Source organism: Merops nubicus, unplaced genomic scaffold, assembly GCF_000691845.1.
Source record: "Merops nubicus isolate BGI_N331 unplaced genomic scaffold, ASM69184v1 scaffold14623, whole genome shotgun sequence".
NCBI classification, from domain to species: domain Eukaryota; kingdom Metazoa; phylum Chordata; class Aves; order Coraciiformes; family Meropidae; genus Merops; species Merops nubicus.
In genome coordinates this window covers 4,947-31,923 of record NW_008601113.1, presented here as the reverse complement: position 1 = coordinate 31,923, position 26,977 = coordinate 4,947, and the positions used below count along the sequence as shown (strand labels likewise).

Sequence of the window (26,977 nt, the reverse complement as noted above, 5' to 3'; positions counted from 1 at the left end):
GTCTACATGGGTCTACGTACAAATAAGATCGAGCCCTCTGTTAAAAAGCAAACGAACAAAAACCCAAACTGAAGAACGGAAGTGCCAAAAATGAGCACTTCTCGCTACTGTCTTGTCTTCTTTGTTCAGCTAGTTCTGAAAGCTGAACATGGGTATTGTAATCACTTTAAAGAAAAGGGATGTGAATTAACAACACAGGAAGTGTTGTGGGAAGAAATGGTTTACCCTAGTCATTTTCTAATCAGGTGAACACATGCGGACAATATACAGCAGGGAATGAGCCTCACTGTATTTTCCATCTGCCCACTGGGAGGTGAGAGAAATGAAAATGGCAGCGTAAAGCCAGTTCTGATAAGATTTGCATTACGGCACTGCTCACCTCAAGCTTTTCACTGTGGAGTATGTGAAAGGTTTGTTAACATCACTGATAAATACAATCTCATCTATTTAATGGCAAACAGCCACAGAAATTATTATACTCCTCAAAACTATAAAGGAAGACTATCTTGGAAATAAGTAAAGTGCATTTATATAGCTCTGTGAAGACATTCAGTAATTCTGAAAATATTGAGTAATATAGATAAGCCTGTTTTACTAATGGGAAGCGTCTCATCCTGATGGCACATTGATATATCCATACAATACAAAGATTTTCTAACGTTCGTTAAATTGTCAAAAATATTTGTACCAAAAGAGACCCTGTTACAATCACTTATCCTCAAAGACCACGGTAACTTCTGCCTTTATATCTTTTCTGTTAACTTTTTTCTTCACATCATAAAATGTCTCTTCCTGAAATGACATATGCAAACAAATAAACGGACCTATAGTAGTTATAGCCATTACTCTAGATATCCTTTAATAGACAGTCTTCCTTTACGTTTAGCACTGGAAATGCACCCTTTATTGGTATTGACTGAATTATCACCATGCGTAGACCTGAATCCAGTGTGTATGTGTTGTCTTGTTTCTGCAGACTGTTATTGTAACCCTTTTGGTTCAGTCCATGATCGCTGTAATGACAGAGGATTTTGTGAGTGTAAGGAGGGAACATCAGGGCCTAAATGTGATAAATGTCTGCCGGGATATATCTGGCACGGCTTGGGCTGTCAACGTAAGTAACTCAGAGTCGCCCCTCTCCTGCAGCTTTGCTGCCTCTGCGTCTGTATGTTACCACGTGCAGCTACTTTAAGAGCAGAAAATGAGCAAAACGCTCTACGAGCTGTAAGAATGGCATACTGCCTGAATTATTTTGGAGAACCCAAGACAGTAAACTGACTGTGCCATCCTTTTATTTCAATATGCTTGCAGTGTCCTTTCTCTCCCTCTTGCTAATGCCTGGAGGAGCTCCCACTGATATATGAAAATATGCATTGTCTTGCCAACTATAGAATAAATTTTGTATACTAAAGTATCAGCATACTAACTCAAAATTTAAAATTTTTACTAAAAGACAGAAGGTGATATTTCTGAATGTTCCCTTTTCTTTGTACTAAACTTCAACTTCTTGAGTAATTAAACTACACTTTCATATTTTATAACTAAGATCTTTTCAGTATCCCCCTGGACAATAAATCTGCAAAACATTGGCTCATTATCTGTCATAATTAGTGAAAATTAAACAAAAGCTAAAGGTAACAAAAAATGGAATATCCTAACGTCCTTAAAAACACTTAATACCCTTAAAAATAAGAACTGAAATTTTGGATAAATACTGCTAGAGCAGACGTTTCAGTGCATAGTTGTATATTTAGCTTCTGGTTAACAGGTCTTGTAAACAAGTGAGTGGAAATATCACGCTGGTATATACAAGATCAGATTCTTATTGCAAAGGTTTTTTTCAGTCAATTCTTAAGATTTATTCTTTATAAGTATTTCAATCCAGAAACTGGAGAGTCCTCATTATTTTCTTTCACCTTTTCTCTCTGCATTCTTTCACACGTATGTTAAAGACAGATTTCTCTAAGAGCTTGCTTTTGATTTTTAATACCGAGAAACACGAGAGAGAATGTAATTACTGACACCAAATGTTAAAAAAATTGGCCATATATCCAACACAAATGCTCTAAACCAAATGCAAACATTATAAATTTAACAAAAAAAAAAAAAAAATCAGACAAGAAATAAAGCTAGAGATTACCACTGCCTCTTCAAGTGATGAGTACCTCTGAAGTATGAAATCTGGGCTTGTGACAATTCAGCAAATGTATCTGGAAAGAAATCCAATAAACATAGAAGTTGAAGAAAGATTGATAATTAACCAATTAACATTAATGACAGTATATGAAGAGAAAGGAAGTTTGCATGGGCAACACCATTAAATGTTACCTGAGAAAACTGGACTTCCTCAGCTTCTGCCAGAAATCTCCTGTTTATGTTTTGCAGGTTATTTCAACCATACTCTTCACATGTGGTTGTTAACTATATTGTCATTTTCTGGATGCTTGCACTTGAGTTTTGGTTTGTAAAATTATCGAGCACTTAGAGCTGCAGCAGAAAGCAGTTGAAGTATTGTTTTAAATCTCAGAGTTCTCTATTATTAATATTTATTATAATATTTTCTATTATAAGTATTTTGACAGATCAGATCCTAGGTATCAAAAAAAAAAAAAAAACAAAAAAAAAAAAAAACAACTAGAAATCCTAGGATCTCTCTCTGCCTTGCAGCCTCTCATGTAGAGGGAGGTTGACACCACCCCTGTACCTCACCCTAGGAACTGGCAAAATAAGCATTGGAACATGTTGAGCATTGACATATTCTAGTGACAGGGAAAAAAAATGGAAAAGGTCCATGGGGCAAATTTTACAGGCATATAATTAATATATAGACCAGCTTGTCAAATCAATAGCTTATTAATTGCAGGATTTCCTGTCTTTTCAGGTTTGGACATTATAACCTCAATGATATCCTTTTAATGAGGGTATTTTTTGAGTGCAACATATAATTACCCTGATTTTAGCTGAATCAGAGTATTTGTAAAAGCTTTAGACAGTTTCTGGAAATGCAAGCTAGTGCCTTTATATTTGCTGACAAAACTAATTAAGTTTCCCCTCACAGTGTTGTAATTTTCTGAACAAATCTCAATCTGATTGTGTAACTCAGATATTCTCCAAATTTGACCAAATTATCTGATCAAGTTCAAAAGCAAAGCAACTGGATGCAGTTGTCAATTTTATGGAACAGACATCAAATTGCCATGTTTTTAAATCACATGCTGATTTATATCTCATTTCAAGCTTTTTGATGGAGGAACAGAATTCCAAGTCATTTAATGTTGTAGTGGAGTAATTTTAGCTTTGTTTGTTATTTTCCCACCGAAATCTAAACAAATGACTGGGCAAGCAAGCAGAGCCCAATATATTAAAAAAAAAAAAAAAAAAAGAAACTCATTCTGCTGCCTTAGTAAAGCTCCAGAAGATTTGTCTGGACATGTAGCATGTGGTTTTGATCTGTTTCCCTGAGCTTCTGCTGTAAAGAAATGTATATATCCAAAGAAGGGTATACACACACACGCAACAGACCAGTATGTGCATGTTTATTTTTTGTTATATGTAGCTTATTGACATTTTTAAGAAAATCTATCATTACAGAGCTTTGTTGCTAAAAATCATTGACCTAAGGCAACCAGAGGCTTGACCTATGAATAAATAAATTAAATCTATACCACAGCCAGTTTAATTACTTGTATGATTGTATTAGTAAATGAAGTGGCTTAGTTTTATATATTAGTAAAGCTATTTTGGGGAAAAGTGACACTCAAGTCCTGTTGTGTTTTCTAAGGCTCACAATATATCATTTGATAAATTACTGTCAGAGTCTACCTTGTGCCACCCATGAGCAAAAGACACAGAAGCTATTAGCCTCTGAAGTATTCATTTAGGTACCTCATTCTTACTGTTTTAATCTAAAACCTCTGAGGATCTAGACATCACCTCATCACCTGGCACCTCTGTGCAGACAGAGGTGAGATGCAATTTTAGACTTTGCCTCCCAGATAAAAAGCACCATGAGAGCAGCTGTTCTCTTGTTGAATCCAGGCTGCATGGACATTGTGGTCAGCAGGGCCTGGTTGGGACAGGACAGACTGATGCCCTCAGAAAGGAGGATCAATAGATGCAACTGTGCCTTGTGCTACTTCTAAGACCTCCCACAGGACCCTTCACGCCCCAGGCATTGTGTACGTAGGAAAGCTGCTGGGGTTTAGCTCTCTGCCCCCTTCCCAGATACCAGTAATGGTTTTCTCACCAGCATGCACAGACACATCAAAGCCCAAGAATTAAGAACAGTCTGGTCCTGAAACCCTTTTAGAAAATCCATAGCTATAGTCCATTTTCTTTTTTATAGAAATTAAACTATTTCGTATTAAAATGAACATAAAAAAAAAAAAAAGAAAAAAAAAAAAAAAAAAAACTACTAAGAAAAAGCACTAGTCCTGGCAAGAAATTTTACCAGCAACTACATCTGTTTTGGCCCTGTCTTAAACTGAATATAGGGCTTTGTGATAAGAGGAACCTATAACAAAAGGTAGAAAAATTTACACATAAAAAAACTGCCTGAGGTTTAAAAATGATTGAAGGCAAAATATGAAGGAGGAGCATTCATTTGATTTTCTAAGGACTCATAATCTGGCATCTTTAGTATTTCTTGGTATGACACTTCAACTGACTAAATTCTGTTGCATACACACAGCAGCATTTGAAACCACCTTTTAATTTCATGCACACAAGGATTTACTCCAAACCAGCTGCATATTTATCATATATATATGCATAATTTTCATTAGGCAGGGTCATCCCAGAGGGGAAATGGTGAGGGAAGGTCCAATGATTAATATTACTCACTATCTCCCTTGATATAGTTGATGAGCAAATAAAGACCTTGAACCTGAGGCCCACAAAAGCCTAGGCTGAGTAGAAGAGTTACCAATGGTAGATTGTAGCCCAGTGTAATTCAGTGTGTTATTTATTGTCAACCACTGTTTAAAATCACCTTGGCTCAGGGATGTACATCTTAAGCAATTAGTGAATGAGCTTTCAGCCAGATGCCTCCTGTCAAGCTTCAAATAGTTGAGTTGATTTCCCCTTTTTTGCTCTTTTAAAAGTTTTTATTAAAGCAGGCAAAGGATTACACCCTTATCTTCATGCTCAAACTGTGCTGAGTGCTTGTATCTGTCTTCCAGGCTGAACTTGTATTACTCTGCAGCCTGTTAGATAATTCGTATTCTGTCACAGTGTGCATTCAACTTATTAGGTGATTATTTAAATATAAGCTTTTTTGTGTGCATTTTATCATGTGTTACAAACGTTAGAAGCTGAGGCATTTGATCAAAATCATCATGCAGATTGAATTGCCAAAGAAAACCTGAAATTTTAACCCTGGAATTTATATTAACAGTTGCTTTTGGAAGTTTATGTTTACAATTCCGCAAGAAAAGATAAGTTTCCGTCCACTCCTTAAGGGGGGAAAAAAAAAACCTTTCTTGAAAAAATACATTATGTGCTTCTTTCTAGACAGATTAAATACATAAATGTAATTGTCTCCCTCACTGAAGTTTAGTGATCCTTTATACATGGTTGTACACAGACGTATCCTGTGAGTCCTTCAATACCTACACGTTGAATTTCTGCCCGGGGAACTATGTTCTGTAAAAGGAAATAAAAATTCAGAACCAGGATGCCCTGTCTTCCAGTTCACCTTTGCAACTGCTTGTGTGCAGAGCCACAGACAACCTATCTGTGCCTTTTCCTGTCTTTTACATCTTTTTACCAGTAGAAGTTTCAATGTTTTTAGGTGGTCAGGATACGGTGGGATTTCCCCTCTTCACAGATGCTGCATGTACTTTGAGTTCTGGTGTGTTTTGGTGCCAGGGCTGGTGCTAGTTAGTGCACTGCCATGCTTGGAGCTGAAGGAAAGGAAACATGAAAAGAATTTATTGAAAAGGTTAAAGTTCTGATGGTGCTGAACACTGCTGTCCCTAAGGAACAATCTGTTTCTGGTCTTTATACATGAAGTACTGATTTCACAATACCTATCTTAGATGACTGTTAGGCAGACTAAAGAAACTGTGTGTGCATAGGGGTTTGGACATAAGAGGAACAGACTATGCGTCAAATGGTTCCAAACTATAAATCCAGAATCCTTCTCCATAAATCAATGCAGAATTAGACTGCTGCAACTCAAGACCAAGTATGGCTTACAGAAAAAGCAAGGCAAGATTACAAAAAAATTATGGCATTATCTGGGCTGATTGCCAAATATTGCAAAACACTGATTCATAGAATCATAGAATGTCTGGGCTGGAAAGGACCTCCAAAGGTCATCTAGTCCAAACACCCTCCCTTACCCCTCCCATAAGCAGGGACATCTCCAACTAGATCAAGCTACTGAAAGCTTCATCCAGCCTGATCTTGAATGTCCCCAGGGATGGGGCCTCCACCACCCCTCTGGGCAACCTATTCCAGTGGTCGATCTCCCTCATATTGAAGAAATTTTTCCTAACATCTAACCTAAATCTACCCTTTTCTAGTTTAAAGCCATTACCCCTCGTCCTGTCACTACAAACCCCCGAGAACAGACCCTTCCCTGCTTTCCTGTAGGCCCCTTTCAGGTACTTAAGGGCTGCTATAAGGTCCCCCTGGAGCCTCCTCTTCTCCAGGCTGAACAACCCCAACTCCCTCAGCCTGTCCTCACAGCAGAGCTGCTCCAGCCCTCTGATCATTTTTGTGGCTCTACTCTGGACACAATCTAACAGGTCCACGTCCTTCTCGTGCTGGGGGCTCCAGAGCTGGACACAGGACTCCAGGTGAGGTCTCACCAGGGCAGAGTAGAGCAGCAGGATCACCTCTCTCCACCTGCTGGCCACAAGGTGATTCCACCTACCACAGGGAAAGCACGCTGATAACATGTGTGTAATGCCATACTGATACTCTGGGTCTTTTAAACCTGAGAAAAGACAATGTGAACACATGTATTAACACATTCATTGCAAAAATATGTAACCTGCAGAATAACCATGCTGATACCAGGGTTACACAGAATATTATTCCAAGTACATATATCATGGAATGGTATTTTTTATTGAGATACTGTATTTGAAGAAGAAAGAGAAGGTTGGTATATCTCTGAGGTGAAGAAACTTTACTCAGAATAAACATATTGGAACATAAAGACTGCATTTAACAAATTATTAAGTGAAATATCTTTTCTCTATGAAGATCATAGAGAAGAAGATGAAAACATAGGATGCTTTCTCTATATAGTTATTACACAGATCTATATCATTACTGCTGCATGCCTAGGCTGGGGATTAAGTCTCAAGCTGCTTTTAGTACTGTTGCCTGCAAAGTGTGTGGAATATTGTGGAAATGGCAGAACCTGCAGAAGGAATAGACTAGAGGGGCATTGTTGAGAGCTCAAGGACATCCCAGCGTCTCTGTGCTGGAAGGAAGGTTTCTATCCATAAGATGGGGATAGTGTTAACACCCATGTGGGGAAGCTGAAGAAAATAACAGGTCATAAATCAACCAGAGAATAAGGCATATAAAAGGTGGCTAGTTAGCACAGTTAACATCTTATTAAGAGGCACCAGGTTCTTAACATACTGCAGCTCTTCACTTCAAGATATTTACTCTGATAAACAGGCGATCAAACTTGCTTTCTCCAAAAGGAAAAGAAATTGTTCAGTAGTAACATTTATACACCTGACCTTTAATAGAACAATTTTTCCCCAGCAAGGTGAAGGATTGGAGCAAAGCAGTTGTTCTCCTCTTGATCTTGCCCAAGTGCGGCTTCAAAGCTGCTATTCCATGGCTGTCTGAACTGCTCTAATTGCAAGTGCTGCAATCCCTCTTCTCCCATTTCCCAGCTATTTAGGCCCCCACCCCTAGCAATCTCTCAGGCACTTGTTTGACCTTTCATTGAATCATTTCAGGTCTAACCCAGCAGGACACTACAAAAAAAATAACTTTGTGCTATGTTAGTTCTGTGATATGAATCAGCAACGGGTTGAGCAAGCAAGAGCACCCTGGGAGAGCATAACCCACTCAGATGGGGAGCGATGGAACCCTGGCAGCCAGCAATGAGGCTGGACGAGCCTGCCACACAAACATAACATCTGTGGGATTACTATTCCCCTCTTTCCATTGTTAGATCAGTCACTTTATAGTCTAATAAGTTGCTGGTATTTTTTACCAGACAAACCCACATCATTTCAAACTAGATGAGCAGGTGGATAATTAGGCAACTTTGTAAACTTTCCTACAATAAAGTTCTATACTCTCCCAAAAATAGTTTTTTTTAAAAAAAATATCCTATGGAAAATAAACTCTCTAAAATTCTCTTGTAGTAAAACAGAATATACCTTTTTTTACAGATATCAAAACTAGGATTCTTCATGCAGAGCCAAAATGACCAGTGGTGACAGACATGAGCAGAATGCATTCCAAAACAGCCCCATTTAAAAAGAGAGAATACAAATTCTAGAGTCTTCAGTATTTTTGGTGTTGTACCATGGTAGAGGTCTGAACAACTATATATGAGGAAATGCATTAAAAGTTAAATAACATTATTTGTTTTCTTTAGTCAAATGATTTTAAAATGGTTAATATTTGATAGCACAATGATAAATATTTTAATATAGTATATTGCAGTCGGTTAGGAATAGATCAAAAAGATACCAAGTAAGCTCCACTAGATAAACTTTTATTAGGTACATGAAATAGAACATAAAGCTTGATAGCAATTACCATTTAATCTATTCACATTTGGAAACGTATTGAAGGGGAAACTTATAACTCAGTTGTTATGAATTATTAAGTGTTCATTTAAACAGCAATGAGCTGGATGCCTTCCCTCTGAAAAATCTGTCACGCTCTCCTTTTAAGCCTGCTCAGTGGCCATAACTTCTGTGTGATTTGCCTGCTCACTGCCCTTTTATGAGCACAGAAATAAGGAGATCAATGACAACACAGACACGCCCAGATGAGACATTTTTATGAAGGGGCCTTAAGAGGATCATTCAGGAGTAAGTAATCTTCATCCTACTTAACTGCACGTAAAAACTACTGACCTGAGGCAATTAAAGATAGTCGACTTTTTCTATCTTGACGTTGATGCAACCGATGGCATTGCTGCCACTAGATCATGCTGATAACTAAGCCTTCAGTAGTTATTGATTTAAGTTCCTTTACATATGTACACATAGGACTCTCCCAAGAGATCTTTCTGTTCACGGTGGCAATATGAAAACCAAAATTTAGTTCAGAAGGAGCTCATAGGTTTTAACTTGCAAGATGCTGACTGCCTCCCCTAACAGGAGCAAAGTTCCCCCAGTGTTATTAAAAGTTTAAAAATGGCTTTTAATATTATGCTTTCATGAATGGATGCCATGGAAGTAGGTATACCTGTATCTACCTGTAAACCTAAATTTTAAAAAAACAAACAGCTTCCACCTTTAATGGCTTTCAGAGTTAATCTAGAAGCTAAGGCGGGTTTCAGCCCTGGATCTGAATATTCTGAAAGGACGTTATCCTAAAGTAACCAGCTTTTCTAAATTTGGGCTTGTATTTCTACACAGCTCAGTACTGTAGTATCTAACAGCTAATGAACTCAAGGCTTTTTCATTACATACAACTAGTATTTGAGGTACTTTCCAAAAGATTTTAGATGTCATTTACTCATTGACAGTATTTGTTACACGTAATCTATAGAGGTGAAAAAAAATCTAGACTGAGGGTTTTAATTTAGTTGAACTGGAAGAGTTATTTAGTATCGGTAGGTTGAGTATTGCAGTGATGAATTTCTGAAAGTAATCAAGACCTTTCAAGACATGAGCTCTTAAGTGAAACACTTAACAGAAGTGCCTTCCTAAGCCCCCTGATCCCCACTATATCCTATTGTTCTCTGACTGCCTTACCCAGCCCGTTTTAGAGCTGGTCTTCAAACCCTTTCACACCTGTGAGTCATGTGTTTGTCTTCATGCTTGCATGCTTATAAATGGTAGAACATCTTACAGTATAAAATTAGAAAGGTTGTACTGAGTTAGACCAGGGATTAATTTACCCCAGTGTCCTCCATTTGACAGTAGTGGGCTTGAGTGGTATTTTATTCAGCATAGGCATCCAAACTCTAGGATACTACAGTTTATGGATTTTCTTAGCCAAAGAGTTCATCCGTATCTTCATATTTAGTTGGTCTCAATGAGTCTCTCATCCCCTAATTTGCCTAATCACTTCTTGAAGCATTCATACGTTTGCTATCCAAATGTTCCAGGCACAAGTTCAGAATTATGTAAAGTGTAATAATAACAATAATAATAATTTCTGTGTTTTAACTGGCTGGCTGACAATTTTATTTGGTACTTCCTAGTTCTTGGGAGAAAGAGATAATAAAAATAAATGAATAATCATTTCCAATTCATCATTATGTCTATTTTATTTTCTCTAAATCTATCTTCATTTTCTTAGGATGAAGAAAACTAATCTATTCTCTTCTTCTGCAGGAACTGCTTATAGCTATGATCACTCTTCATTCTGCTTTTTTTGGTAGTAATGCATGCCCATTCAAGATGCAGGGCTTGATGCAGCATTCAAGAGATGGGTGCATCATGAAGTTATATGGTGACACCATGGTGTTTTCCATTTCATTCCCTTTTTCCTGTCCTAAAAAAATTCAAGTATTTATTTGCCTTTTCAACCAATGAAGAGCATTAAATCAACATTTGCAATAAAATACCCTGAACTACTCTTAAGGTCCCTTTTCTAAATGGTAAAAGCTAAGTATCTATTGGGGTGTGTTACTCTTAACACTGAAATCTACCATTTTATTGTGCTGTCACCCAGCACCTCAGAAATTCATTGCTCTTCACTCACTTTTCAAGAACAATTCTGTATATGTAAGTCCTGACAGTTCTTACAGGACTGAGTAGTAGTCTCTGATGTTTATTCTTACCTTGTTTCCTATTATTCAATACATATTTATTCCATGAAAAAAAAAAAAAAATGCAACAAACTTGCTTATTGCTTTCTTTGAAAAATGCTGCTGAGTGATCTTGTGAAATACTTCTGGAGATTCAGATACATTATCACCTTGATCATTTGCATCTATATGCTTACTGATTCCTTAAAAAATCATCTCCTAGATTTATACACCATTATTTCTCTCTACAAAAATTTGTTTTTCTGTGCTCATCATGCTCATCTATCTATGAAGATTTTATTCTTCATTAAAATTTTCATCGACTTGCTTGCTGCGGAAGTTTCACTTGCTAGTCTTTAGTTCCTCCCAATCTCCTTGGAGCTCTTTATAAAAATTCATATCTGCCATTATAAAAATCATATAGTCCCTTCTGACAGTTAAGTCCATGTTGGCAATTAAATTAGTGTATCACAGGTAACAGTCAAATTTGTTTCTGCATTTTTTCAAAATTCTTGGATCAATATTATTTGATTCTGGTGATCTGATGCAACAGACTATCTTCCATTTTTTAAGACCGGTTTATATAAACCTTGAGACACACCTTCATAGCGTGCCCCTGTCAACACAGGTAGTAGCCTGATAACCTCCCAAAGCTCTTCCATAGTTAATGCTCTGGAGGTTTTTTCCTTCCCTACCTTACACACCATTCATTTAACCTAGAGACTTCCTACAAAAATGCTGCTTCTGATGTTTAGAAAAAAAATTACTTATTTTTGTGATTTTAGTACATTGTTCAATTGTTCCTTGGTACTTTAGCACATCCTTATAGCTAAATTTAGACTACACTATTTTTCTTTTTTCCTTCATTCATCATAATTTCAACATTTTTCTTTACTGTTTTAAATGTATTTTTAATAAACTTTTATTTTACTCTGCTGCTAACAATGCAATTGTTACAAAAATCCTTTTCAATAGCAGTCTCTTTTTTGACACTCATTTTACTCTGCATCCCTAATATGATCAGCTCACCAAACCACCTGCAAGCATTCTGTCCCTTTAGCTTCTCTTTGCATTTCTTAAATTTCAAAGTCATCTTAAAACTACACATGTAAATAAATATTTTGACAAGGAACATGGGTATGATAAAATCAGGGGAAAAAAAAATTGATCTTATAAATATCAGGCCAGCTTTTTGTCAGATCTTTGTTTTCTACCCTTTAAAGCACAAATTTTAGTCAAGCTATTGATATAAGTAACAATTATGAAAGTGAATACAGCTTTACAGGGTTCAGTCAATATATATTTAGAGGGGACTGGCAGACCATATAAAAGTACCGTGATTTTCTATAAAATATTCACAGTATTATTCTTCCAATTTCTTTCAACCCTGCACAATTTTGAGATATGATTTTGTTGATTATGAACTGTTCTCTCACATTGGATTACAGTCAATGGCAAAATCATTAAAAGAGACTTTTAATGGAAGCCAAGTCGAGTCCGTTATAATTATCTTGGCTTCTAAGAAGAATAATTAAATTGTTAATAAAACTTCACCTATAATCATCAGGTGAGAAGAGAATGATGTGACAGTGATGGAAGTTTAAAGATTTCTACAGAGAATGGGAAAGAATGTGATCATAATTCAGTTGTTGGTAACTAATGTCTGCAGAAGATTACTTACAACTGAAATCACATTGAAATAATTACATTAAAGAGACTGCGTTCATTAGCAACACTGATTTCAATATACAGCTGGAGTCCACAATGATTAAAGCATTATGCCCAGAACTATTTTGTATAACTACAGCTTGGACATATATCTCTTTATATTGCTATTTTTTTCTTTACAATGACTGTTTGTTCAGATGGAAGTGGAAAACCATAAAATAACAATTGTATCGATACCATTGGCTGAATCCAGAGACAATATTTTTATTTGTACTTCTGTTTACAGATCAATTTGCCCACTTCATTCCTTATCTAGAGACTAAGAGGAATAAATTTTCAAATCTTTCAGACTTTTCAGACATTTATGAAATTGTGTGTATTTCACAAATGTACAAAGAATGAAGTGTAACAAAATCTGTCTGTGTATAAACCAAAATTTTGCTCTAGCTTATGGAGCCAGTGGCCACACTGTGTACTGAACAGCCAAGGACACCTTTATCTCTCTATGACACCTATGTTCTTACTTTGTTCCTTGCTTAAATTTGAAGGCTTTTCCAGTGGACCCAAGAATTTATTCTTGCACTTCAAAACTGCTAGGTTATAAAGAGCTCAGCCGTAATCTCCTTGGAGGAGGAACTCTGTCTTGAATAGTTATTTAGGTTAGCTTGAAGAAATAGCACCAAAGAGCTCCGGGCTACACATGGGCTACGAGCTAAAGAACTACCAGCTTTGTTACCCCCATACACTAACCAGTCCCCATATACACTGACAGGTGCAGGAGGAACAACCACCTCCAGTATCGTCAGTATAGAAATAGCTATCCATAGGAGACAGTTCTGCAGGGTGTTCTGTTAATGAGACGCCGCATCACTGAACTCTGAATGTTACACATGCTTTAAATGGGAAATTAACTTCACTTTTAAGCCAGATCCTTGAAACAAGAGTCTTACTTTGAAGAGTTTAGAATTTCATCTCCAAGGAGAGTAAAGAGAATTTCACCACATGTAGCTCTTTCTTTGAAGAGCTGAAGAACACAAATGTCTCAAAAATTGAACCAGATGTTTTGAAATGCCTCAAACGACATATGCACACATACCTGCCATTTGGTACACAACTGGGAAGAAACATGAAAGGCTGCATGTACATTGCATGACTTCTGCAAAGGTTTGAAAATGCGGGTCAAGATTTACAGCACCTATAAAAGGAAAGCCATATACTGCTATAATTTTTCTGCAACAACCCGAGAGCTTTGTTAGTTGATGCAAAACCATTACTGATTTAAAACAACTGAAAAGATGCTTAGAGAAGTGTACTCCAGTTATATCTTCTCTTTTATTCAGTGGCAACATGACAACTTAGCGATGATGCTGCAGCCCACGCTGCTTTGCACCATTAGAAGACCTTGACTGTTTTGCAAATACAAAACATTGAGACAGCTAAGATGTGTTGAGCACCTCCCTAACCTCCTCCTACCCATCTTGGCTTGGGCCCAAACCTCCTCAGTTCATCTTTCTCTTTTAGCTTAACAGCTACGCATTCTGTAGTTTTCTTGCAATCTTCAGAAAGCCATCGTCCCACTCAGATCTGCCATGTTACAACTTAAGGAATGCTGTCTCACACAGGCAGCATAAAACCTTTGCATTTCACACTCCTCTCATGCTCTCATTCCACGGGGCCTGCATTTCACACCTGAGCAGGGACCACACTGGAGTCTTTGCTGCTCGAGACAACATGTCTGTGCACAGGTAGCCAGCCATGCTTGCTGTGTGGCTTCACAGAGCAGGAGGAGGTTTGGTGTTGAAGCTTGCTGTTTATCCTGCATTTGACCCCTCACAAAGGTCCAGGCACAGCCTAGTCCGACAAGAAGTCATCCTACCTGGAATTACAGCCTTTTCTCCAATATCACGTGCCCCCATCAGTCAGCACTCTACACGGACATGCAGCAAACAGCAGCTCCCACCGTAGGAGGCAATGCAAAGGAGTACACACAGTTCTGGGGGCGTTGTGATTGGAAAAGTTAGATTTCTGTTACCTGCACTGCCCAGGCTGCTGAAAGAGAAAGGCAAGCATGTGACAAGTCATAGGGGTTCAGGGTATGTAAGGCAGGGGCATGAAAGGGTGTATAGCTGGGGCAGAGGACAGGACTGGACCCAAAGAGAAAAACTTGTCAGCAAATACAGCCTCATCATCCAAATTCTAGTTAGCAGATAGCAGTTTCCATTTTCTCTGAGAGCCGTACACTATGTGTTTCTATTTTCTCTGAGAGTCTTACAAACAAATATCCTCAGACATTATGTTTTAAAAGAATATACAACATTGTAGAAGTATATTTTTTTAAAAATTGAGCATTTCTTGTGTAATGCTTCCTTCTCTACACCACGAGTTACTTTGTGACATTGTTATATTCAGAGCTTCTCAGGAGCAAGGTCTTGACTTCTCAGTCTTAAGTGCAAGTGGAAGACTTTTGAGTAATACAATTATTTCTTTTCATCATGAAGTTTAAGGGTATTGGTACAATATATCTTTAGGAACATATAACACATTGATTATAAAGTATTTTGATTAGATTAATGGAGCTATCTTTGTTATTTTTTTCAACTCTGGCATGAATTGCCAAAAAAAAATTGGAGAAAATAATTTTAAATCAAATAAAGCAATTACTTCAAGGTGAAATCATATTTTGCAGTTATCTATTCCTTGAGGATCTCAGGTTATTTCAGTCTTCAATAATAATTAAATTTTAACACCTTTCTGCATCAAGACCGATAAACAGAAATATGTGTGTTAATCAGCATGCCAAAAGTAATGCAAGAACTACATAAAGCACAGCAGAAACAGTTCTCAGTCAGTCTTTTGACTCTGAGCTTTTTAATAACCTGAATTATCTTAACATTTTGTCACAGTGAACTATTAACATCCATGTTTAGAGGTGTTAGCTTTAGTTCATATGCATGTAGAAAGAACTTTTCAGACATTAGCTCAAAGCAGCACAGGCTGAGTGCTCTCTTTCTAGATCTAAACCAAGTCTGTTGTTATTCAGATATTTTCTACATCACAGCAAAATTTTAGCACTAATAAAATGAGGTTAGTGCATTTCTGTTACTATTACAATAACTAGTAGTAGCCTGACTACAAATACTGTGAAAAAAATATGTAGGTTGCCTGTATGCAGCCTTCATCTGCATTGGCCAACATGTAATAATGAATTATGGATTCTAGTTGCATACTTATCAAAAAATCACTTTTGAAAAAACAAATAATCAGAGCCTTTGAAATTTTGTTAAGAGGCAATATAATTAAATAAAAACTGTTATTTTGTTTTGGTGTGAGCATCTTTTGGACATTTTTGCTGAATGATGTGGGATTATAAATCAGTTTAAAAACTGGTTTCAGCTAAAGCATTGGCTAAATTTCTGCCTTTGGTTACAGCTGCATAGCAAACTAGTGTGCCTGAAGAAGATTGTTGGAAAGTCAGCATCTATTATCTGTGTTTTCCTACCTAATGACTGCTCTGTCATGAAGACAAATGGACAATACCTAGAGCAAGTCTGTGTGTAGCAATAAATATTGCTGATGAAAACCATTACAAAGCAGTTAATAGCTTTAATTATTTGATACAGAAATTTATTAGGCCTCCTTTTTGCCTATTTGAATGATCTTGATATTCTGATGAAAATAGGAGGAAAGGAAAGCATGGCATCAATTAAAACCCCACTCACAGGAGAGTATGTTATCATCCAGTATATCTAAGAAGGGAATTATGATATAAGAACCTGACTGTTGAGTGTAATTTTTCAATTTTACTGTAATAATTAAAAATATATAATAACATAATATTTTTAAAGGCCAAGATAAAGCAGAAAGGATAAAAGACATTTGCAAATCTTTATCATGGTATCTATATATGAATATGAAGCTGCTAAAGTTCTGACTGGTGAGATTAGAAAGAGGTATATACCTGACATCAGAATTTCTGTCAGAATATTTAAACACCTTATGCAATTGCATATGGCAAGTGGACAAGATTACATATTCCTTTTTTAAACATAGTTTATAGGCCTTTTTATAGTTGAGAGTCTTTACACTCCCTTGGAAACAGTCATCAGCTCTGCTGTTGCATTTATCTAATAAACAATGCAATCTAGTAAATACAACTGGAATTCACAGGACCCGTGTTCATTCCCTTCTTTTGTTAGCATAGGCAAATCGGTTTACTTTCCTTGGCATCAACTTCTCTGTTGTTCACTGGCAATAACAACTCTTACTTTGAAGAGCTTTGAGAGACCTACAGGGCAGTGTTTTTATCTCCATTCTAGAGCCGGCTCAACAAAAGCACTCTGAAGCATTTCATCAACATTCAAAACAACATACTCAGAAAGAAGATCTCCTGATTTCCAGCACTATTGCCTTAACAGAAGAAAATATCCCTCACATTTCATATGTTTTGTAGGAACTATATAAATGTTTTACCTTTACCTTTGCATTGTAACTAATGTTCATAGAAACTGAATGTTCTTCTCCTGGGAGACTCTACACCGTTTACTTCACACATTGGTGTTTTGTTTTCCTGTAGTAGAGTATTATCCCGGTGTCTTAAATATCTCTGTTTTGAAAACTGCAAGAGGAATATGTAATGACATATGACTTAGAACCTCAGCTTTACCTTTACTTGTGGGCACTGTGACATAGCTGATTAGAAGTCACATTTAGTGTGACTCCCTTTTTTATTTACCTACCCATTCTGTTTTAATATATGTGATATTTATGATAGTTTAATTAAAGATTACTGATGTTTCCATTACAAATGCTATTTTATGTAGTTTAGAAGTTGATCATAGCATATATTTCCAGTGGATTGTTACTAATTTTTCAAAATGCTCCATGCAATTGGCTTTCAGATGAAGTAGTGAGAAGGAAGTTTGCAACATTTAAATTTATTTAGATCACAAGTAACTTTAGAATCAGTGTTCAAAATTTAACATGAATATATCTGTTTCCATGTTAAAAACAAACAACTGATTTCAGAACCTTCCATTACAATGTAAAATTATTAATTTGAATCCAAAGAATATTTCTACATGATGTTTACCATACACAGTAAGAGATGTAAAAAAAAAAATTGCAGAACCAACCTTACTATAATTGACACGAAACTGATCATTAAAGATTTACTTAACACAAAACCAGGACATAAGTTACTAAGCTACAACAACAATTCTGCTTTGGGCAATAAAAAGTTTTAATACCACTTTAGTCTCTCCTTTTCTTTATCAAATACAATGTGAATGTTTTTGCTCAAATTGGCAGAGAATACACACATGCATGCACAAATGTGTCATGTATTTAGGGAACAAAAAATTAGGAAAGAACAAAGTATTTACAATACTGTCATTAAATAATATGAGATTACAATTTAGTCTTAAAGTTCTCACTTTGCAGCTCTCTGGAATCATTTTGTCTACAAAGAACTTCAGTATCCAGGGTGATGCAGATGTTTTGAGGATTACCAGTACATCCAATATCTGTGCTCAGGCTAGCTATTGTGGAATTAATGTCTTTATTCATAGAAGCCACCAATACAATCTCTACACCCTGTCTTTCCTAAAAGATTTTAGGAAAATAATTATTAGAATAATTCTAATCCCCTAAATCATTAGGAAATATTTTCAGTTGTGATTATCTTCTGTGGTTTTGCTGCCAAATAAGTTAATAAGTATCCGGGACTATTTCATGGGTTTTGAAAGTCTTCAATGCAGCATTCATTGGAAAGAATGAGAGACAGAGAAACTTTTGTCTTTGTCAACAAAGAGAAATTATTTTCCTTCTTTTGTGTCCAAAACATTATTGCAAGTCAAACACCATAGCAGCTCAGGGTGCAGGAACATTCAGCCTTTTCTATAATTCATAATCATGTATTTGAATTGCTGACCTTTGCACGCTCCTGCTTTGGTTTGCTCTTCAGGCTTTCTTCTGCCTTTTTGTGCTCTATAAAAGCAATACTTGTTGCAGGTCTGTTAAATAGTTCTTGGGAAGTTTCAAGAAAATACTGTTGTCACGCATGAAGCTAAAAATGCTGCTTTTTCAGGTGAAGTCATCCTGCTAGCTTTTTGGGTAGGACTGAACTGCCTAACCATAAGTGTCTAGTGCCACTACTAAGGAGCAATGGCAGTTTGGGACAGCAAATGGGACTGTGGAGGGGAAGGGGAATGGGGACATCAGGGCAGGGAGCTCCCCAGCACAGGGACCCTCCTACAGGAACCTCTAATGTCAGTATCTGCTTGAATTTAGGCAACCAAATCCTACCCTCCAGCTGCACACAGTGCCTTTTGATGACCACTTCATCTTCTGTATCTGAAGAGGTTTTGTGCTTATCCAGTTTTTATTAATATTGGTTACATCCAAACCCTGACCTTGCTGCTGGCACTAGACAAAAAAAAAAAAAAAGAAAAAAAAAAAAGAGCAGTTTCAATTGCTTCTCTTCCTAGTTAAGGAAAGAGAAGACACATCATGTAAGAATGTTCATTTATCTCCAGGAAGATGGAAATAATGGCACAGCATCTTACAGCTTTGTAAGTGGAATATGAATGATAGGGGTATGCAGTCCCTTTTGAGCAACTAAAGTTATGATGTAGCTTATTGTTTTCCTGAGATTATCCTGAAATATGATAAGGGTTATACCAATCCAGTGGTCTTCCTCCATATGCAAAGCAATTAAAAAAAAAAAGAGGGAGGGGGGAGTGAGGAAGGGGGACTTTCCCACCACCACCACTTTAGGAATCATTCACTTTTGGAGAAGTATGAAATTGCAAACATCAAAATCAGAAAACTGAAAGCTTAATCAATCATTTCTTGAAACTGAGGAAGACTGGAATGTATTGTCTCAATCATCAGCCTTAGATAACTAAATATGGATTTGTTTTTAGCCATTTTAACACGTAATCTTGTGTGGTTTCTGCCAAAGCTCCTATGGCTTCTCTATCATGCAAGAGTACCAAGTCCAAAATTCAGTTCTCCCCCTTGTCCTTTTGACAGATTTTATATATTTCTTCTAATTATCTTTTATTAATTAAATCTGAGGACTTTAGATTAAGAAGAGAGACAGAAAATGAGAAAGCACAGACACGAACTGCGACAGAGTAGATTTCTACCTCTGCTATCCTTTTACCATGGTTAAAATAAAATTTGTTCTGTGAAGGATTTTGTGCTTTCAGTAGTGAAGTGTAATCAGCCAAGTTTACTCAGGAGGATGCTGGGATAAATCGGTACCTACTTACAGGAAGAGCAATTGCCATCCATTCTGTGGCTCTGCACTGGGGAGAACTCTCAATAGTAGCTGCATCTTCTTGTAGAATTTCTGAATACTTTTCCTGCAATTTGATTAGAACCAGCATAGCTTTGAAGGAAGAATTGTGCAGCAACAAAAGAAATTACATGTAGGCAAACCACTTGAAAATTCTACTAGAAGTTTTCAAACACAGTATCTCCTTTCCCCAGTTGCTCTCTAATAACTTGATAAAGTTATTATTAATAGTGTCATTTCGACTGTGCCTCTAACAGGCATTCTAAGACAAGTCAAGTTGGAGGTGTTTGCCTTTAGAAGCTACTCTCACGGGGTCACTGTTTATTTCCTTGTATTGTTGGCAATAATTAACCACAACATTGTTGCAACTTTGCATGGGAGATCTTTGTATTAGTGTTGGTCTCTCTATAACTTTGACACAGTAAGATAAGCTTTAGTCTTGGCTTCAGAATGTACCTTGGCAGATAAGCACAAATCACTTTTCATGCTATCAAAGAATCTACCTTGACTTGTCTTGATTTCACAGTATGCCAAGATAGTCTTACTGATCCCCCTACAGCAAATGTTAAATTAGTGTCACATTAAAAAAAAAAAAAAAAAAAAAATCATTATGAATATCTCATTTAAAAGAGTAATAGGGTTGGGTTTTTTTCATATCAGGTATGTCTGTGGTTTAAAACTACTGAAGAAGTCTTATCAACATTAACAGGTGTATTCATGGTAGCCAAGCATTTAAAAACCATTGGGCAGTAACTGTAACTGGTAATAATAAATTAATAATAAATAATATAACAGTATAAGCAGGGGGAGAAAACTAAGTGATAAAACCTCCAAGTCAGTTATTAGCCACTGATTATTCAATTCAATAAGATACTTAAGTTATTACAATTTTGGGGATTTTGTCATTTGCTGTGCAACACTCATTCTAACAGCAATAGTTGTAACCTTTCAGAAGAAACATGACTACTTGTAAGTTGTCCCTATGTCCTTACATTCTCATTCCTAATACTTACTTCATATAGATGAAATCTCACGAGTCAGTGGAGCTCCACATAGAGGCCTTTAACATATAACAAGTATATATTTTATTTATAGGGTTGTTTCCAAATAAAGAAAATAATTTGTTGCTTACCATGTGAAAATATTTTGTTTGCAGTCACTTATGCTCTGATACAACTGGAAACAATTTTAAACCTTTACGCTTGAAGGAGACTAAGTGTTTTGCATTCCCCAAATCCACTAATGTCTATTTGACAAATTGTGGGAAAACTGTTACTAATACTTTCACAACTGCAGAGGTTGTCTTGTGCATGTTTGCCATAGGTATGTGTAGATGTTCATATTCTTATTAGGCATACACAAAAGCTTCCTCATTTGTTGGAATTTCTGTTATATTCTGTGATTGTTTTTACTATTTATTGATTAAATTATCACATCTTCAGAGAATAATACATGTTAGTTACAGAATCTTTATAGCATTCATAAGAACTAATTCTGTATTTGACAAGAAATTGCTTGTGCATGGTCTCAGTTTACTGAACTAATTTATGCAGTGAGATAAAACCTCCTAATGTTTTCAGGGCACTTCAATGTGCTGGCGACAGCACTCTATATACAGACAACCACTGCATGTATCGAGGCTACCTATGAACATCATTACTGAAAACTTGGGTTTCAGTATCCTTGGTTTCTTACTACTTATGCCCAGACAGAATATTCTGTTAACATGTGTGCTGAAAACTTTCTCATAAACAAAGTCAAGTAACATTCTTTACTAGATAAGAAGGGGCTAGGAAATAGATACATTAAAAAAAATAAACATCCAAGGATAATTCTTCAGCCACTAGACATGCATGCTTTCAAAGTTATGAACAAGGGGTGGAACCCAAGGTCAAAGAATTCTTATGATTTCTGTAGTGCCATTCGCACAAACTACTGACAAGCAGTGTGGAAAATTCAGTGCAACAGAAGTAGGGTCAAAGCTTGCGTGAGTGCTTTAGAATAGACAAAAATGTACAATATATTCAGAGCTGTCAAGCCACCAGCCTGTCCAGGGACTGTAATACTCATGCTTCGGGAGAAAAAAAAATAAGAGAAAGAAGAGGTAGTTTTAAAAAGATAAAGAGGGAGAGAGAAGGCTGTAACAAATGATACCACAAAAAGAGCACACTGAAGAATAATAGTGATGGGACAGATCATAGAAAACACTGCTTGAAATTAAAGACCTCAGAATTGTAGAAAGGAAGCAAGGGCTTCCAAAAAAAAAAAAAAAAAAAAGGGTTTTTTCTGTGACTTTATCACTAATAGCCTTTAAGCTGTTTCCACAAACAATGAAAACCACCTCTCCCAGATGAAAAAAAAAAAAAAACAAACAAAAACAAAACTCCTTTTGAATATGTTTTCCTTTTTTTTTGAAGTCAACAGCCTGTCCTTTCTCATAGTCATGTGGCTGACCAACCTGAAAAGCTGCTTCTGTAGGCGAGCTGTACAAAAATTAAGATAGCACAAAGAAAGGTACAAAATGTATTTTCACCCTTCTTGGATGGCCTTTGGGAAAGACAAGAAGCTAAAAGAAACGGTGTTTAAGTCCAATAGCATATTGTTTTTCTGTCTGAGCAGTGGGCAAACCAAAGGCCACATGCGTGTGCTCTGAAGCTGCCCAGACAGTAACCAGAAAGAACGTAAGCCGACAGCACAGTGCTGTGCCTGAGGTGGCCCTCCAGATCAAAGAGAACAAGGCTTGCATCTGTGCTACTGTGTCTAAATTGCTACTTCAGAATGAAAATCAGCCACAGTTGTCTATCTCTTTTCTTCCAAAAAGCTGCAAAGGTATTAATGTTGAGTTTTGGACAGACTCGGAAATTTTCATGTATTATGCAGGTTTGAATATTTAAGAGGAAGGTACATATTTGTCAAACAATGCTACCTTTAATATATTTCATTAAATACCCAATATAAATTCTATGAAACACACTAGCACATCACTTACCCCTTGAACTGCTTGAGTTGGTAGAAAGACTATTTCCTCTTGTTTTCCTCTTTTTTAAAATTTCATTTCCAACTGTAATAATATTTGAATTACAAAGCAAGAATATTCTGTAACTTGTGGCAAGGCATCTTTCACCATCATTCCTAGAAGTCTCATCCTAAAAAAGAGGTTACAATCTTTTAGTGATGATTACTTTGGAAAAGATGTTTCCAGTTTAATTTTAAAAAATAATAATACCTCTTACTAATTGCAGGACTGTTGGTATGGAGAGGGCAGTGGGGGTTGCCTCAAGGACAGAAAAGCTTCAAGTATCTATCCATTTTTACACATGGCTTTTTTTTTTTTCTCCTTTGTATAGTGTTTTAAGGGTCCCATAAGTTGTCCATGGCTTAGACTGTCAATTGATGATTTATGAAAATAACATTTAAAATTTTCCTTTATTTTACTTTAAATATTTCACTTCCTGAAGTAGCACAGCTCTGGAGACTGTGCTGAGAAATACCTGCCCAAAAAGCCCCCCCAAAGCTCTCAGAACAAATCAGATATCTCTGTTCTCTTTCTTGAATGGTCAGTTTGATATCCTGCCTTCTAATTAATGAAGATCTGCCAGCAAACCCACAGCTAGTTCTACCACACAGATCTTAATAGTCACAGCTGATTACTTCAGAATTAGTTCTTTCACAACAACAATTAATATACTTGCCTTGCTTTAGTCTTGGCAGCATGTCGACTACTTTTGTTTTTGTTAAATTCCAGTTAAAGTGCTCCAGTGAAGATACTTCAAGCTGCTGATGTGCTACGCCCATTAACTGTAGCTAATCCAATTCCTAAACTGAATAAACGTTAGTTAATATTAAAGTTTTAAAAGTAATACTGACCATGTTTTCAGGAAGGTGGAAATGATATTAGTGTTGATCAGAATAAAATTAAAACAAAATTGGCAAAAAAAAAAAAAAGGGGGGGATTATATAACATATTCAGAATTTTTTTAACTTCCAAATCACCACATTTGCTATCTACATGATACATATATGTGTGTACATGTGTGTGCAAGAGAAAGAGATACAAGAATGAAATTAAGGAGAAGAAAGCTGTAACAATACACGAGCAATTCCAGAGTTTTCAGCTACACAGTAGTTTGATGAGAAAATTAAGATCTACCTGTTCTTATCATAAAGTGGTTCTGTGGACAAACATTTTAAAGCATGCAATAATCAAGGAGAAGCTTTTGATCCATCCCTTCTTTAAGTACATTTTTTTTAAACTTCCTAATGAGAAATAAATTGTCTGATTTTAAAATCAGCATCTGTAACCCTGTATGCAGCATTTGGTAGACAGCAATGATTAGAAGCATTTGATAGCAATCTGGATCAGTTTGTTGGGCACAACAGCCAGCAAACAGCAGAACACCACTTCAGCCATGTATCTGCAGCACTTTCAAACTACAGATCAGAAGCTGGGCTGCCAATCTCTTAAAATAACAGGATACAGTTGTCTAAATAAGTTTGAAAATAAGAAAGCTATTAGAAATAAATTTGGTTTACTGACTACTGAAGAAAATTAAGATAATATATTCTGGGCCAAACATGAAGTAAAATATCTCATCTGCTGTTTAAGAAGTGGTATTTAACTATTGAATTCCACTTAATTATTCAAGGCAAACAATAGTCAGTATTGATGGGACAAATATTTCACCATTTTCATTGCCTGAACTGTAGGAAGCATCCCAGCAATGAGTGGTCTGGATCAAGCAGATTCAGTAGCTGTACCATCAGATAAAACATTTTGATTTTTCATATTGATATGACTAAGTATATACAATATGAATAATAAAGTCAGTTTTACAAAGACATAGCCTCTGTCATAAGAGATGTAACTCAATCACTAACTTCTAAAAGAGTTCATTTTCTCAGCCTGTTCTCATATTTTTTGGGGTTGTTAATCTCACCACATTTATTTGGTGGTGATTTAGTCTTCCTTGAATATAATATAAAAACTATTTTTTGTAATGTATATATAGAATGTTAAAATTCAGATAAATGGCTGTCATCAGTAATGTGTTGGTCGTTGTACTTTAATATCCAAATTTTGACATAACAATTCAGAAACTGGACAACAACATTAAATTCATAGGTTTTAGGGAAAAAATTCATAAAGGAAACACTGAAAAAAGTATTTAACTGTTCTCTCTCAATTGCTTCTCCAAGTTTCTAACACTGCATTATTATTTGGTCCACTTGGATTAGAAAGTGGTGGTCTAAGAGTCCTTCTAGAGTGAGAAAATCATTTTTCTGAAAGCAAGCCAAGACAGATAAGATTACCAGTAAGGTCACTGGTGCACAGAATTGTATAGATTTACATGCAATCACATCACTTAAGAATAGAGTGTTTCAATTTATTTCTCAAAATATTTGTCTTGCTTTTAAAAATAAACAAAATTTACAACTGTACTTTTTTGTAGCTATAAATAACAATGTTTAAAGTAAAATTTACAAAATTTTCCCTGTTCTGATTTTTTTCCAGGCTAAAGTATGCATAAACAGCATATAATGTTGAGTCTGCTTTGAAACAAAGGAATCTTTTCCCCATTTCTCTGAGCAAAAAGTTTTACTGTTACACTTTGCCTAGATAGTAGGTGCAAGCTCCTTACTACAATTTCCTCTCCTAAGGAAGACAGAATTGTAATCTAGCACATATTCTAGTGATATCATCTGGAACAAAACAGAGATTGACACATTTAAGTAGTATGTTCCTCATATTTCAACATATTCACCCAGACAAATTTTTCAATTGATATAATTAATACAAAGTAAAGCTGTCAATTTTCCAAAAGCAGCTCTAAAACTTTTTCCTGTATTATTTTTTCTTATCTCTGTCAAGTTGCACTTACTGAAGTTATTGTATCAGGCTACAACATCTAACTAAAATAGTGTTAAGATGCCAGTTAGTCTTGTACCAAAGTAGAAAATCTAATTAATAAGAAATATTTGATCCGTAATGGAAATAACATTATCTTTTATTTCCATATGTATATACCATATAATCCCCATCAAACAGCATGCTGAATTTCCTGCCTGTGCTTGCCTTATCTTTTTTGGGTCATTTTTTCAGATCATTAAAATATGCAGTTCTTGATTAAAAAACCCTGTCTTCTCATACTGATCGTTTTATTTCAGCAAAGTCACGTCGTATTTTTAACCCTTGTTCATGTTTTCCAAAAGCTCTATATACGTTGTCCCTTTCAAATAATGAAATACCCACCTACAGTTCCATCTCAATAGTAACTATAAAAATGCAGACACTGGTACAAGGCAGGTATTAATATTCATATTGTTTCATTATTAGTCATTATTTATATTGATATTATCATAGTTAGTGGTCTGAAATGAATCATGTGGTTCTCCAAGACTACAGCTTTAAAAAAAAATAAAGGGTTGAGAAAATATCAAATAAAATAAAAAAATCCACATTTCCCCATTTACATGACTGAGGAAGAGGGGGGAGGCAGTGTTTTAATTCTGTGTTTAGTGCAGTGTTTCTCCTTTAGATGAACTTATTCTGCTTTTCTTTCCCTCCCTTCCCTGCTGTCTTGCAGCGAACGTATGTGACAACGAACTGCTGCATTGCCAGAATGGAGGAACGTGCATCAACAACGTGCGATGCCAGTGTCCCCCGGCTTACACTGGCATTTTATGTGAGAAGCTGAAGTGTGAAAGGGATCCAGGAGGCTGCAGCCAAAACTCGGGCCAGGAGGCAATGTCACACAGGTCTCTATTGCTGCTGACTGCTCTACTAGGAGCCACTGGACTTTGCAATATGCTAGACTCCGTATGGTGATGGCATCACATCCAGACTGCTTCAAACGAACGTGCCACATGGAAACAAAATGAAATCCGAGCATTTGCTTCTGAAATCTCAAAAAGAAAAGAAAAAAAAATTCAAAGAGGAAAAAAAAAAATTCACCACATACAAACTAAGGAGGCCTAACTGAACTAAGCCATATTAATCAGTTATGGACAGAGCTCCGAGTCAAGACTGTTCACCCCTGACTCGAGGGAAGCTGGCAGCTGCCTACTCTGTCAAATCAACAGGAGCTGCAAAGCTT

The 26,977-nt window shown here is 36.3% G+C and overlaps 1 protein-coding gene across 1 annotated transcript in view; it reads left to right on the top strand.

The window, feature by feature from the left end:
• The window catches only part of LOC103770638 (netrin-G1-like), a gene marked incomplete at its 5' end in the record, with an annotated part of 48,310 nt that extends 21,601 nt beyond the window's left edge, over positions 1-26,709 (top strand). The window contains 2 exons of the mRNA XM_008937908.1: positions 977-1,114; positions 26,468-26,709. Of these exons, the coding sequence (XP_008936156.1) occupies positions 977-1,114; positions 26,468-26,709 (380 nt within the window). The remainder of the gene's footprint in view (positions 1-976; positions 1,115-26,467) is intronic.
• Between the last annotated feature and the right edge of the window lie 268 nt (positions 26,710-26,977).